Raw genomic sequence first — 16,619 nt, 5'->3', positions numbered from 1 at the left:
AAGAGAAATGGAAGATGAACTCTGCCTTAACAAATTTGGGAAGAATGACGAACCATGAAGACAAAATTTTTAGGACTGTTCACTTGTATTTACTTCTCAGCTCCTATTTCTATTTTTTGTTTTTAATGTGCCATTTCTTGGGTTGACAGGAAGCCTGTGGCTTGTGTAAATCCTCCAGTTTTTGTCATGAGAGTTCCCAAGTGAATTTAAATTGTAGTACGTATATTCTGTTCAAAGGATTTACTACGATTTATATTCATCTGGGAGACAAATTTTTTGGTCTGTCATGGACAGCCAGGCAAATACAGATAGCTAGTGCATCTATCTCATGTTTAGTTGACAAGGTATCAAACCTCCAAAACCTGTGCTGAATGACCCACATGGGTTTGGTGCCTCACATATTATAATGCTAAGTTAAGCCTGCTTCTTATTTACCATCTGTGGTGAGACAGCAAGCTGATGAATGGTAGCTTGCAGACCAGCACTGGTCTACAGGCCACTATTTTGAGAAGCACTAGGTTAGTAGACAGCAACTATACAGGATGTACTAAACTAACTTATGGTCATAGTGGTGTAAAACTGAAGCATGTGTAATAATTTGCAATCTGGTAGAATTTCTGGTCTTTTCTTTCTACAGCATTTCACGAACATGTAGGATGGTGGACAAATCTTACAAACTTCTACTTACATTCAGTATGTACTTTAATTTTGTTATGTGTGTTGTTTCTTCATAGTTCTTGTTACTGTAACATTTATTTTCCAATTTAGGATGCCAAGTGCAAAATCAGGCCATGAGTGATGATTCCCAGAACCATTAATAGATAATAAGAGCAAACAAAATTTGCAGTGGCACAGCCTGGATTTCAATCTGGAGAGATTACAACTCACAAGATACTGAAAAACATATGATTTCTATGTGGAATTTCTTGAACTATTTTGTTTTCTGTGGTCACTGGTCAATATAATGCAGTGAAAATTAGCCATCTGGGGAGGCTTTTGCCTCATTACCCTCCCCTTTCACAGTGGCTGTGAAAAAAGTGACAAAACTATCAAGACAATGCCCATCAACAATCCAAAGGAAGACAGCCTATAGATGCTATCTCTTGTTTTGTGGTTTAGGGGCTGAAACTGTCTTATACCAATTCGTTCTCCATTACCCAATTTTCAGATCATTAATGCATCAACCTCTTTGCAGAGAAGAGCACTAATCTTGATGAAAGGCTCTTGATCAAAGAAATTGGAGCTACCCTCCCCTTACAGGTTCAGTGATTCTCACCCCTACAACCATCACCAGTGCCACCATCATATCCCTGCAGCCATCCTTACTGTCTCCTCACCCTGTAATATTTACCATTACCACCTCACCCCTGCAACCATCACCACCAATTCACTGCTGCAACCATCACTACAACCTCACCCCTGCAACCATCACCACCACCTCACCCCTGCAATCATCACCACCACCTCACCCCTGCAATCATCACCACCATCTCACCCCTGCAATCATCACTACCACCTCACCCCTGCAGCCATCACCATCACCTCACCCCTGCAATCATCACTACCACCTCACCCCTGCAGCCATCACCATCACCTCACCCCTGCAACCATCACCACCACCTCAACCCTGCAATCATCACCACCACCTCACCCCTGCAGCCATCACCATCACCTCACCCCTGCAACCATCACCACCACCTCACCTCTGTATTCATCATTTCCTCACCCCTACAACCCTTATCATCATTCCCCTACAACCATTAACTTGTCCCTGCAACCACCACTATTTCACCCCTGCAAAAAAATTCCTCCTTACCCCTACACACGAATATAATGCATAAATCATTATTGGTCTTATTTTTATCCTTCACTTTTTAATGAGAACATTATGAAAGAACTTGCTGCCAACATTGTCACTGCTGTTCCCACATCCACCATATAAGGCCACAAATGACTCATAAATTAATTTAACTACGATTACTCAGAGAAAATTATTAAATCTTTAAATACAGTACTGTCCAAATACATACTTAAAACAGGTATAAAATGATGTATAGTCTATGGCGCTGGCAGGTGTCTGGTCAGCAGTCATTACTTAAAATGTCTAAAATTACTATACTGAATACAGCAACTTACGCAGATGAAACAAACAGAAATGACAGAAGAATAAGAAAGCCAAAAGTTTCTCTTTTGGGAAGAATGATGATAAGGATGGCTCGCAGAAGGTTAAGGGACTGGTTGAGAGAATACTGAACCCCATTTATGGCACCACGGTGATCTTCCTCGACTCCTTCCTGTAGGATCTGTGTCACTGTCAGGTCGACCACCCACAATCCTGTGAAGTTTATATATACTTGACTTGCCTGAAGGAATTGAAAACTACAGTAAAATATATAGAAAACTCTAGCAAAGTATATGAATATGTTCATGGAATGATGGAAAAGTCTTATGCAAAATAAACAATAAAAATGCTATAAATCTTACTGGGTGGCGACATTCTCTACTCTCATCTAGGAGGTCAGAGGATGAAGGCTCCAGCATTTAACCCACTTTCACAAAGGATGACAATAAAAATCACTGAAGTGGAGAAGGTAATGCTCAAGGTACTAAACAGAAAGTTTCAGAGTATTTACAAAAGAAAATATTATATAGTATTTTAATGCAGCAGATTTAAAACATGTATAGACAAGTGAGTAAGAGGATATTTGAATAACTAATGTTAAATAGATACAGGCTGGCCCCGCTTTACAGAGCTTTGCTTTACAGCATTTCGCTAATGCAGAAGTTTTTAAATATGCCCATTCTTCACTTATTCAAGACTTCCTACAATACATATATTCACTACTAACTATAAACTAAGGGCAAAAATCTTTTAAGTTAAGCAATACAGTGGAACCCCCCCCCCCCCCCCGAGTTTCGTGATTAATCCGTTCCAGAGAGTCTGCCGAATGTCGAAATTGCCGAATGGCGAAACCATTTTCCCCATAAGAAATAATGGAAATAAAATTAATCCGTTCCCGACACCCAAAAATATTAAAATATTTTTTTCAAATTAAATAAAGATTTACATACTGAAAACAATGAGAAATCAAGTATACATATATAAAATAATAATAACATTACACTTACCTTTACTGAAGACTGGGTGGATGGAAGACGGGAGGACGGGGTAGGAGGAAGGTGTACACTATTGTTGGGAAGGAGAATCTCCTTTCATTAGGACTTCAGGTACTAAGTCCTTATCTGGGGTTACTTCCCTTCTTTGTTTTTTAAAGATACTGGGAACAACTTGAGAGTCACTGGACCCCTGTTACACAAAATATCTGTCCAGAGAGCTCTGTTTCTGGCATTTCTTTAAGATTTGTCTGAAGTGGGACACACCACTGTCATTGTACATATTGCCAATACAGCCTACAACAGCTTTGTTAGAGTGAAGTTCATCCATAAATGTTTGCACTTCAGTCCACTTTGCACAAATGTCCTTAATCTTTGAAGAAGGCACCGTCCTCCATCTCTCTTCCTCCTCCTCTGCAGCAATTTCCTGAGCTGTGATCTCTTGCTGTTGCAGATGAAGCTTTTGCAGCTCTTCAGTGGTTAGCTCTTCCCTGTGGTCCTCCACCAACTCTTCCACATCCTCACCACTCACCTCCAACCCCAGGGACTTCCCCAATGCCACAATAGATTCCACAACTGGCATAGGCTTCTGAGGGTTAGCCTCAAACCCTTCAAAATCCCTCTCTCGTACACATTCTGGCCACAATTTTCTCCAAGCAGAATTCAAAGTTCTGCGAGTCACTCTTTCCCAAGCCTTACCTATAAGGTTTATGCAAGTGAGGATATTGAAGTGATCTTTCCAGAACTCTCTTAGGGTCAATTCAGTGTCTGAGATCACTTCAAAGCACTTTTGAAACACTGCTTTGGTGTACAGTTTTTTGAAGTTTGAAATGACCTGCTGGTCCATGGGCTGGATGAGAGGAGTTGTATTAGGGAGCAAGAACTTCACCGTGATGAAACTAAACTCCTCCACTATTTGCTCTTCCAAATCTGGAGGATGAGCAGGAGCATTGTCCATTACCAGAAGGCACTTGAGTGGCAATTTATTTTCCAGGAGGTATTTCTTCACACTGGGGCCAAACACTTCATTAAACCAGTCTAGGAAAATTCCCCTTGTGACCCATGCCTTACTGTTAGCCTTCCACATCACACGCAAATTACTCTTGGCGACACTGTTTTTCTTGAACACTCTGGGATTTTCAGAGTGATACACCAGTAAATGCTTCACTTTGCAATCCCCATTAGCATTACTACAAAACATGAGAGTAAGCCTATCCTTCATAGGCTTGTGTCCTGGGAGTGCAGTTTCCTCCCGCGTGACATAGGTCCTCTTTGGCATTTTCTTCCAAAAGAGGCCTGTTTCGTCACAATTAAACACTTGTTGGGGTTTGAATTCTCCAGTGTCTGCACACTCCTTAAACTCCTGTACAAACTTCTCAGCTGTTTTTTTGTCAGAACTGTCAGCCTCACCATGCCTTATCACACTGTGAATGCCACTACGCATCTTAAATCTCTCAAACCAACCTTTGCTGACCTTAAAATCACAAGCATCACCACTTGTTGCAGGCATTTTCTTTATGAGATCGTCATGCAACTGCCTTGCCTTTTCACATACTATCGACTGCATAATGCTATCTCCTGCTAACTGTTTTTGGGTAATCCACCCCAACATTAACCTTTCCACTTCTTCGAGGATTTGCAATCTCTTTTTTGTCAGCATATCTACCCCTTTTGCAACAACAGCACACTTTATTTCCTTTCCCTTCGCCACAATCGAAGTGATGGTTGAATGGGGTTTGCCATACATCCTGGCAAGTTCTGTAACACACACTCCACTCTCATATTTTTCAATGATTTCCTTCTTGAATTCGATCGTGTTCCTTGCTTTCTTTACCAAAGGGCTTGCACTAGCTTTCCTTGGGCCCATGGTGACTTATTTAACAGTTGCAAGCACAAAAAACAATGGATTATTATGTATTGTATGAACCTGCAGGGTGATGGTCATGTACTAGTAAACAATGGCACACTGAGTGTGAATGGTGCGGGAGACTGGCTTTGTGTGTGCGGTGACGGGCGGATGGGTACCGGACGGTCACTGAATCACGAGTCCAATCATGAACCGCGAGGCTAAATTTTGCCGAAAAAAATTGCCAAAAGTCGGATTTCACAAAAGTTGATGCTGACGAAACTCAGGGATCCACTGTATGTGTACTGTATATGCATATTTTAGGCCTAGCTCTATTGCTCACTTAACATATGATAGTGTAAACATGTTTTCAGGCTTTTATATGCACTGAAAAGTGAAAAAAAAAGCTATGTTTCACTTTACAGCAATTTTCACTTTACAGTAATAGCCTGGAATCTAACCTGCTGTATAAGCAGGGGCTGCTTGTAATTACAAACAGGAAACTAGGCACATCACCATGTACCTCACACTACTGCCATTAATCTCTCCCTTTAACATAATATACTCACCAAATCTTGAACTGATGATACCTGTTAGAAGAAGAATTACAAATGTGAATTCCTTATCTGGTATCTCAGGAACTGAGTCATTTGTTATCCTTTCAGTTGTATTTAAGGATACTATCTTATCGATAAAGTCACTTGGTGGAATTGTTGAGTTTGATATGAAGTATGGAGGAGTAGTTAAGGTGGAACTTGTTAAGTTTGTTGAGGTTTCAGCAGGACGTAAAAGAGCCGAGGCATCAAAGGGGCTTCCAGGGGCAAAGACAGAGGCCACACAAAGGGTCAAGCACAGGGTTTCACACCCAAATCCAACTAATCCTGTTTTAGTAATACCAATCTGAAAGAGAAACAGATCCTTTACATAAAAAAGGCTTTATATTAACATGTATAAATTACCTAAATTTAAGATATACATAAATTTTCTATGAATGATTAAACTCCCTCATTTATTGACTCTTTGCAAATATAAACATTAATACAAATACATAAATGATGAGGATATAAAGAAGTAAAAAAGTGTTTTCCCTCCATATTTAATGGAGACAAATGTTCTTTTAGGATTTGAAATGCTGTCGAAGTGTGAGCAAGGTAATACGTATATGTATATGAATGGATTCGGGGAACTTGGTTTTTGAAGGATGCATGGGTTCGTGGCTCATTTGTACAGCATTTGTAACTTCTGTAAAGAAATTTTCTGCGAGTGCTATCAAGAATGACTGAAAATTACAAAATACAGTGGACTCCCGCCTAACAATCAGCTCCCAACTCGACCAATTATGTAAGTGTATTTTTGTAAGTGCTTTTGTAGGTGTATTTTTGGGGGTCTGAAACGGACTAATCTAATTCACAATATTTCTTAGGGGAACAAATTCAGTCTATAACGGCACCCAAACAGACTTCTGGATTGAAATAATATCGTTAGGCAGGGGTCCACTGTAATTCTCTCTCCCTCGCATACAATTTGCAGTTTGGAGAGGCATCTAAACTGTCGTATTAACACACCTCTGGCAAAAGAGTGATAGACTGAATGATGGTGAAAATGTGTCTTCTTTTTCCAATCTCCCTATGTTGGTGAGAGAGGGCTGGTGCGTTAAAAAAAAAAAAAAGTAAGTACACCCTCAATTTAACGGACTTTGGAAAAAAGGGACAAAAATACTGCCAAAACAGGTGTGCAAATCTTCAAGAGAAAAATGAACCACAACATATGAAAAGTACCAGATCAGCCAGGCTGTGATAGCTATGCTGGTCAGCGGATTACCAACAGCAAGTCTGGGTGAACGATAGAGAAGCCTGACCCCAGGCCAAACTGCAAGGGTAGAAAACTTTCAAAACTGTCACTAATAATCACAGGCATTTTTTTTTAAACAAACGGGCCGTATCCTACCAAGGCAGAATGACCTAAAAAGAAAAGCAGACTTTTTTTTAATCTGTCTAAATTTCTTTTTAACTTTTTTAACACGTTGGCCATCTCCCACCGAGGCAGGGTGGCCCCAAAAAAGAAAGAAGCACTTTCAACCATCATTCACACACAATCACTCTTTCAAGAGGTACCCAGATACAACAGTTTAGATGTCACTCCAGAGAGCCAATATCCCAAACCCCTCCTTTAACTTACAAAAATAATAAAAAGCTAATATAAGGATGATAATTTTTTATTAAATATTTCATATCTATTCACTTCCAATACTACAGTGAAGCTTCAAATGAGATATTAATTACTGTACATGCCTTTATTCTTCCATTATACTACCCAAGAAGTAAGTACTAAGTTATTCAGGTATACACAAATACAGATACAGTGGAACCCTGGTTTTCGTCCAGTCTGGTTATTGTACAATTCAGTTTTCAACCACTTTTTTTGGCGAAATTTTCCTTGTTTTCATAAATCTGCTCAGAAATCATCCATACCAGACGCACCCGCCTACCAGCAGGACGCACCTGTTCATAGTTTGTGACTCAGTCTGCCTTTGTTACTCATAGAGGGTGGTAGTGATGGTGGTAGTGGTTGTGATGGTGGTAGTGGTTGTGATGGTGGTAGAGGGTGGTTGTGGTTGTGATGGTAGTAGAGGGTGGTAGTTATAGTGGTAGAGGGTGGTAGTGATAGTGGTAGAGGGTGGTAGTGATAGTGGTAGAGGGTGGTAGTGATAGTGGTAGAGGGTGGTAGTGATGGTGGCAGAGGATGATAGTAATGGTGGTAGTGGTAGTGACTGTGGTAGAGGGTGGTAGTGACTGTGGTAGAGGGTGGTAGTGATGGTGGTAGAGATAACCTCTCCTCCTCGCTGTCTTCCATATACCAACAAGAGTCTTCAATAAAGGTAAAAGTGATTTAAATGTTCATTTATCCATTTTGTTAGTGCTTTATATTTATTTCTCATTGTTTTCTGTATGTAAAACTATAGTTATTCTCTATAAAACGTATTTTTTTGTTAATATTTTTGGATATCTGGAATGGATTAATTGGATTTACATTACATGTATTTCTTATGGGAAATATTACTTCAGTTTTCGTACAAATCGGTTTTCAGCCGACCTTCTGGAATGGATTAAACACGAAAACCAGAGTTCCACTGTACATAGATTATCATACATCGCAGCATATGTGTAGAGAACCTAGGATAATCCAAAAACGAACTATTCAGTTAGTTTAATAACATTTATTCAATACCCATACCAGCCAAAATATTGAAGGTACACAAAGCTAGCAAACAGCTTTGTAAATAGTAATAGTTTTTGCCTCAAAAATCTGATAAGAAGCAGAGATGTTATCTGAAATACAATTACAGTAATAATGATATGGAATTTTCATATTTACACAACTGTCAGCATTTTGTGTTCTATTCAATCAACTTCAACCAAATTACAAATCATTATTCACATCATTTTCTGTGTATACTATGTGTGCCTCATGAGAAATTCTGTATTCATATCTAAAAACAAAATAATAACAAAAAACATTATCTATGGAGGCAAAGAAGGTAATATATGAAAGTATAGTAGTACCAACACTCTTATATGGGTGTGAAGTTTGAGTTGTAAATGCAGCAGCGAGGAGATGGTTGGAGGCAGTAGAGATGTCCTGTCTAAGGGCAAAGTGTGGCGTAAATATTATGCAGAGAATTCGGAGTGTGGAAATTAGGAGGTGTGGAGTTAATAAAAGTATTAGTCAGAGGGCTGAAGAGGGGGTTGTTGAGGTGGTTTGGTCATTTAGAGAGAATGGATCAAAGAAGAATGACATGGAGAGCCTTTAAATCTGTAGGAGAAGGAAGGCAGGGTAGGGGTCGTCCTCGAAAAAGTTGGAGGGAGGGGGTAAATGAGGTTTTGTGGGCAAGGGGCTTAGACTTCCAGCAAGCATGCATGAGCATGTTAGATAGGAGTGACTGGAGACGAATGATATTTGGGACTTGACGATCTGTTGGAGTGTGAGCAGGGTAATATTTAGTGAAGGAATTAAAGGAAACCGGTTATTTTTATATAGCCGGACTCGAGTCCTGGAAATGGGAAGTACAATGCCTGCACTCTAAAGGAGGGGTTTGGGATATTGGCAGTTTTGGAGGGATATGTTGTGTATCTTTATACGTATATGCTTCTAAACTGTTGTATTCTGAGCACCTCTGCAAAAACAGTGATTATGTGTGAGGTGAAAGTGTTGACTGATGAAAGTATTTTCTTTGAGGATTTTCTTTCTTTTTGGGTCACCCTGCCTCGGTGGGAGACGGCGGACGTTAAAAAAAAAAAAATTACAAACCTTTGACCTTAAATAAGGAGTAGCCAAGGAGCCTAAAATTCCAACCAGTGAGGCTACAGCTGTCAGAGCACCAAGGATATTTTCTGGGACACCAGAATCATAAACAAAGGCTAGAAAAATATAAAAAAAATATATATTAAAATTTTGATCATGAAAAAACATTTGTTAATAGCAAAACCCTACAGTCATTACTTACATATTTTTTAGTATGATTATTTCATGCAATTTCTTGATTACTTCAAGATAGATACATATGAAATATATAGTAGTCATATATTGCAACAGTGCTACAAAGACATTTGGTACAGACTAAACTTTTACTGAAGACAGTGTTGTGCCCACAGTGAACTTTAACAAGTCAACATATTCCAGTGTGTTGGCAAAACATTGTCTATAATAAAAGGCTTTGTCTGCACTAGTGTCTTCCTATCATACTTGTTACCAATACCTGCCATTCATCACAACATGACAATGTATATAAGAAATTTTCATCAAATTTTTTTCCCTATTCTGAAATGTTCAACCTTTATTGTATGAAACACTTACCTCTAGAATAGTTATCAAAAGCCAAAACTGTCATATAGATGAGAGCAAGACTAAGGCCAGCATCCCTGACTGGATGCTTCATATATTTAAGCCAAGCTCCCCATGCTGACACAATATACTCCAATATCTTGTGTATTTTCTTGCTCTTGTTAGCCTGCCTAGTGTAAACTGACTGTTCAGAAAATTCTTCTACTTTTGATGTGTCTTCCTGTAAAACAAAATTACATAATCAAATAATTTTAAAGTTGAGTGAAACATTAATTTTACTGAAGAAGTAATGCCCCAAAAAAGCAGACCTAAGAAATGTGTTTCATTTAAATTACTGTATTTTATGGCATTTTAGGTAGTAGTTTGGTAGACAGCAACTGCTCACGAATGTACTACCATCCTGCCAAGTGTAAAACGGAAGCCTGTAATTGTTTTACATGATGGTAGGATTTCTGGTGTCTTTTTTCTGTCTTGTAAATATGCAAGATTTCAGGTACGTCTTGCTACTTCTACTTGCACTTGGGTCACGCTATACTTGTATTTTTTTTTTTTTTTTCAACAAGTCGGCCGTCTCCCACCGAGGCAGGGTGACCCAAAAAAGAAAGAAAATCCCCAAAAAGAAAATACTTTCATCATCATTCAACACTTTCACCACACTCGCACATTATCACTGTTTTTGCAGAGGTGCTCAGAATACAACAGTCTAGAAGCATACACATATAAAGATACACACATATCCCTCCAAACTGTCAATATCTTGTATGTACAAGCATATATCTACACACCCCTCTGGGTTTTTTTCTAGTTTCTTACTAGTTCTTGCTCTTGTTTATTTCCTCTTATCTCCATGGGAAAGTGGAACAGAATTTTTCCTCCACAAGCCATTCGTGGCATAAGAGGCAACTAAAATGCCAGAGCAAGGGGCTAGTAACCCCTTCTCCTGTGTACATTACTAAAGATTAAATGAGAAACTTTTTTCTTTTTGGGCCACCAAATACGGCTGGTTTGTTGAAAGGAGGAGGATTTTATGGCATCAAAGACACTTTATTTTTTGCAAAGTAAGTCTCGAAAATTTACCCAGCATCTTTCAGGCCAAATTACCATTCATCTTTTTTTTCCAAAATTTATCCAATAAGAATGGGGGGAAAGGGGGAAGGGCTTCCTCGACACTGGAGTAATTAAAAGTTTATAACTCCGCCTGAGAAGTTTGCTCTGAGCTGTAATGCTAGACCATAACAATGTTAAGATATACTGTGTTCATTTACACTGAAACTTTATACTCCACTGGGTATAATGTGAAGCAAATACTCTTGCATGATCTTAATAATAAGATTTTTCCAAAATTCAATTTTTTTTTGCTATCTAACTCTTCTTCCTCTACTTCTTTTTACTAACTTTTGTCCCTTCACTTCCCATTCTTTTTACTCCCTATTTCTTTTTCCCTCACTATCTAGCTTGTCTTCCCTTACTTCTACTTATTTTTTCCTTACTTTTTTTGCTTTTGGTTTCTGAAGGTCAGAATTTGAATAGAAGAGATGGTGCAGCAAGCCATACTCCACGAAGAGGGAAGCCACATTCCATCCAGCAATAACAATCCCTCCAACTGCCATCCCGAAGGCGGTCATGATAACACCTACAATCACAGGTGCTAGAACTTCGGTACTAAGGTCAACTGTCCTCAACACACTGTTCATTTCTGCAAGAGTATTTCATTATGATAATGAAATCATTGGCATTTCTCAACTTTTTATGTATAATTTTATTTACTGACATTTTACTGTATTTGTGTAATTTATGTCTAAATTTGCAGAATTATGAAATACACTTCCATTTATATATATATTTTTTTTCAACAAGTGATCACTGTAGTTACAATAACAGAAATGCATACATACTTGCCAATCGATTCTTGTCTTTGCCACAGATGATAAGAATCCAGTCTTTTTCAATGACAAGTTTTGACCCCAAAGATCCAAGCCGTGCTATGCATGCTGTTAAAATTACTAAGCCCTGAAAAACAAAATGTATCACTCTTCACTAAGTCATTCACTAAAGCTGCAATCATGATCAGTCCCTAGAAGCTACAGATAGTATTGATTTCTGAATTTTCTCTACATTTGTAATTTTCTATTCTGTACCTAAAACCATTTAATATTAAGTTTAACTTTATTGTTAGCCCCATTAATTAAGCTACAGACATAGGAATCATCATACAATACTGTTTACCATTTATGTTGATAAATATATCTTCTTCTTTCAATGAACCGGCCATATCCTACCAAAGCAGGGTGGCCCAAAAATAAAAACAAAAGTTTCTCTTATTAACTTTATTAATGTATACAGGAGAAGGCATTACTATCCCCTTGATCCCTGCATTTTGGTCACCTCTTACAACATGCATGGCTTATGGAGGAAGAATTCTGTTCCACTTTTCCATGGAGATAAGAGGAAATAAACAAGAACAGGAACTAGTAAGAAAATGGAAGAAAACCCAGATGGGTGTGTATACAGTAGGGCCCCGCTTTATGGCGTTCTGCTAATACGGCGATTTCAAATTATGACCGAAACTTGCTATACTGCAACCTGTCTTTTTAATATGGCGCACACAACGTGGTTTGTTTGCATTTTCCATGAGCACATGTCTCTATTATGTCTAGAAACTTTCCAAAATTTCAAGTGTTTTAAAGTTATTGCATATTTTATGTGTGTTCTGATAATAATACTTATGTACCTATACCTAAATACATGTACTTACACACTGTGCTGGCATGCAGGTACACATTAAAATCACTAAGAGTGTCCCTCTAGTCTTAATGCCATAGTAATACTAATAGTACATAATAATCATCACTCATGGGCACATTTCATGTCTAATTTTACGTTAATATAGACATTTTCATTAATCCGTCTATGATATTTTCTTCAAAATTATATAAGAAACACATTGCATAGCATATAAACATGCTATGTTCATATGATATGGAGGTGTGGTTGCTGGGGGGAGGGAAAACATTATACATGTATTACTAATAATAATCACTCTTGGGCACATTAACCCTTTCAGGGTTTCAGACGTACTTGTACGGCTTATGCAATAGGGTTTTTGACGTACTAGTACGCCTAAATTCTAGCGCCCTCAAATCTAGTGAGAGAAAGCTGGTAGGCCTACATATGAAAGAATAGGTCTATGTGGTCAGTGTGTGCAGTATAAAAAAAAATCCTGCAGCACACAGTGCGTAATGAGAAAAAAAAAACTTTGACCGTGTTTTTGGATTAAAACAGTGATTTTGCACTGTATTTTCATATGGTATTTATTGTTGTATTCTAGTTTTCCTGGTCTCATTTTATAGAATGGAAGACATATTACAGAAATTGAGATGATTTTGACTGGTTTTACAATGAAAAGTACCTTGAAATTGAGCTCAAAGTAGCAGAAATGTTCGATTTTTACCAAAGCTCAAAAGTAAACAAATCATGCTAAGTGTCCAATACACGTCAACTGGTGAGTCTAATATTTTTTCACAAGTGCACCGATATTATTTATATCATTTCTACACTAATGCAGTAATCTGCATAACAGTAAATCTTCTATTTTTTGTGAGAATAAAAAATTCAAAGTGGAAAGCAAAAGAAATGCAAGAGGGGCCTGGGGATGTGACTAATGAACAGAGGAAATGTTATTTTAGTGCCAGGAATGTGTCTTGTTTATTCTGGACCCTATTTGGAAATTGGCATCTTTTGAAATTTGTGTGAAATTGGCAAAATTGCTAAATTCTGGCCACTGTACTGGATAGTTGGAATTGGTAAATGGGTGGTTTCTTGTACTCATTCGATAGAAAAAAATGGAGTCCTAGCGAAATAGTTATGATTTTTGTCGACTAGTACACTGGAATTGGCCGAAAATAGGGCTCAAAGTGGGCAAAATCACCGATGCGTAAACATCATCGAGACCGCTAACCTTGCGAGAGCATAATTCCGTAAGTTTTCCATCAAATTTCATACTTTTGGTGTCATTATGTTCGGGAAAAGATTATCTTTTCATAAGAATTTTTTTTTTTTTTTTTTTTTTTTTTTTTTTTAAATTTGGGGGACCCTGAGAACAAGTCTCTGAGAGGGCCTGTGGACCCTTAAAAGGGTTAAATGTCTTATTTTACATTAATATAGACACTTTCATTGATCCATCTATGATATTTTCTTCAAAATTATACGTATAAGAAACATGTTATGTAGCACATAAACATGCTATGTTTATATGCCGGGCGGAGGAAAAACATTATGTTTTCTCTGGTCCAGCACAAACGACAGTGTGTGAATCTGCATTTGGCCCAGTCACTCATCTTAACACTCTCGGCATGAATTATTCATTACTTTTCCCTTCGTTTATGATTGTATCTAAAGGTAGTTTATTATTTTATTATTAATTTTTATTAACACATCAGCCGAGTCCCACCAAGGCAGGATGGCCCGAAAAAGAAAAATTTTGATCATCATTCACTCCATCACTGTCTTGCCAGAGGGGTGCTTTACACTACAGTTATAAACTGCAACATTAACACCCCTCCTTCAGAGTGTAGACACTGTACTTCCCATCTCCAGGACTCAAGTCCAGCCTGCCAGTTTCCTTGAATCCCTTCATAAATGTTACTTTGCTCACACTCCAATAGCAAGTCAAATATTAAAAACCACTTGTTTTCATTCACTCCTATCAAATATGCTCACGCACGCTTGCTGGAAGTCCAAGCCCCTCACAAACAAAACCTTCTTTACCCCCTACCTCCAACCCTTTCTAGACCGACCCCTACCCCACCTTCCCTCCACTACAGATTTATACACTCTTGAAATCATTCTGTTTTGTTCCATTCTCTCTTCATGTCCAAACCACCTCAACAACCCCTCCTCAGCCCTCTGGATAATAGTTTTGGTAATCCCACACCTTCTCCTAATTTCCAAACTATGAGTTCTCTGCATTATATTCACACCACACATTGCCCTCAGACATAACATCTCCACTGCCTCCAGCCTTCTCCTCGTTGCAACATTCATCACCCATGCTTCACACCCATACAAGAGTGTTGGTACAACTATACTCTCATATATTCCCCTCTTTGCTTCCACAGACGAAGTTCTTTGTCTCCACAGACTCCTAAGTGCACCACTCACCCTTTTCCCCTCATCAATTCTATGATTCACCTCATCCTTCATAGATCCATCTGCTGACACGTCCACTTCTAAATATCTGAATACATTCACCTCCTCCATACTCTTTCCCTCCAATCTGATATCCAATCTTTTGTCACTTAATCTTTTTGTTATCCTCATAACCTTACTCTTTCCTATATTCACTTTTAATTTTCTTCTCTTACATACCCTACCAAATTCATCCACCAACCTCTGCAACTTCTCTTCAGAATCTCCCAAGAGCACAGTGTCATCAGCAAAGAGCAACTATGACAACTCCCACTTTATGTTTGATTCTTTATCTTTTAATTCCACACCTCTTGTTTACGAGTTTATTGGTGATTCTTGATTGCGGTGAGTGAATGATAAGGCTTCGGAGGTTCCTTACTTTATTTGCGATATCTGGGTACACAGGCAGTGTGTTTGTGCCCATGGCCTGGGATGGACATGCCCAGCAAGAGAGAGAGGAGTAGGCCTTGTTGACTGAGTGAAGGCCGCTGAGAGAGTGTGATAGGCAGGGGTGGGCATACTGAAGTAGCATAGGCCTATAGGTGGCAGCACGAGCAAGGCGCATAATATGAACTCAGCTGGCAGACAGCATAGTGTGTCTATGCAGACAGTACAGGCTGTCTACATTCTTGCCAATACCCTTGCATTCACTTCTCTTACAACCCTATCAGTAAATACATTGAACAACCACGGTGACATCACACATCCTTGTCCAAGGCCTACTTTTACTGGGAAATAATTTCCCTCTCTCCTACGTACTCTAACCTGAGCCTCGCTATCCTCGTAAAAACTCTTCACTGCTTTCAGTAACCTACCTCCTACACCGTACACCTGCAACATCTGCCACACTGCCTCCCTATCCACCCTGTCATATTCTTCTTCTTTCAACGTACCAGCCATATCCCACTGAGGTGGGGTGGCACAAAAGGAAAAACGAAAGTTTCTCCTTTTAAATTTAGTAATATATACAGAAGAAGGGGTTACTAGCCCCTTGCTCCCAGCATTTTAGTCGCCTCTTATGACACGCATGGCTTACGGAGGAAGAATTCTGTTCCACTTCCCCGCGGAGATAAGAGGAAATAAACAAGAACAAGAACCAGAAAGAAAATAGAAGAAAACCCAGAGGGGTATGTATATATATGCTTGTACATGTATGTGTAGTGTGACCTAAGTGTAAGTAGAAGTAGCAAGATGTACCTGAAATCTTGCACGTTTATGAGACAGAAAAAAAGACACCAGCAATCCTACCATCATGTAAAAAAATTACAGGCTTTCATTTTACACTCACTTGGCAGGACGGTAGTACCTCCCTGGGTGGTTGCTGTCTACCAACCCTGTCATATGCCTTTTCCAAATCCATAAATGCCACAAAAATCTCTTTACCATTATCTAAATACTGTTCACCTATGTGTTTCACTGTAAACACTTCGTCTACACCTTTCCTAAAGCCACCTTGTTCATCTGCTATCCTACTCTCCGTCTTACTCTTAATTCTTTCAATAACAACTCTACCATACACTTTACCAGGTATACTCAACAGACTTATTCCCCTATAATTTTTGCACTCTCTTTTATCCCCTTTGCCTTTATACAAAGGAACTATGCATGCTCTCTGCCAATCCCGAAGTAC

The 16,619-nt window shown here is 38.8% G+C and overlaps 1 protein-coding gene across 7 annotated transcripts in view; it reads right to left on the bottom strand.

Moving 5' to 3' along the window:
• Window positions 1–16,619, bottom strand: part of LOC128693565 (ferroportin) — a 43,472-nt gene that overhangs the window by 5,944 nt on the left and 20,909 nt on the right. For 4 of the 7 annotated variants that reach the window (XR_011391033.1, XM_053783339.2, XM_070079875.1 and 1 more), the window contains exons 6-11: window positions 11,698–11,812; window positions 11,293–11,498; window positions 9,815–10,022; window positions 9,269–9,378; window positions 5,530–5,860; window positions 2,137–2,335 (exon numbers count right to left, since the gene is read on the bottom strand). Coding sequence is in view for 6 of the 7 variants with exons in the window: in XM_053783339.2 (XP_053639314.2) it covers window positions 2,137–2,335; window positions 5,530–5,860; window positions 9,269–9,378; window positions 9,815–10,022; window positions 11,293–11,498; window positions 11,698–11,812 (1,169 nt within the window). In the remaining variant the exon portion in view is untranslated. Of the gene's footprint in view, window positions 1–2,136; window positions 2,336–2,484; window positions 2,578–5,529; window positions 5,861–9,268; window positions 9,379–9,814; window positions 10,023–11,292; window positions 11,499–11,697; window positions 11,813–16,619 lie in introns of those variants that run through there. The other 3 variants (XM_070079877.1, XM_070079876.1, XM_070079878.1) reach the window with 3 other exon arrangements.

Source organism: Cherax quadricarinatus, unplaced genomic scaffold (assembly GCF_038502225.1).
Source record: "Cherax quadricarinatus isolate ZL_2023a unplaced genomic scaffold, ASM3850222v1 Contig32, whole genome shotgun sequence".
NCBI classification, from domain to species: Eukaryota; Metazoa; Arthropoda; class Malacostraca; order Decapoda; family Parastacidae; genus Cherax; species Cherax quadricarinatus.
Note: the sequence above shows the minus strand (reverse complement) of the source record. Positions and strands in the feature narration are given on the sequence as shown.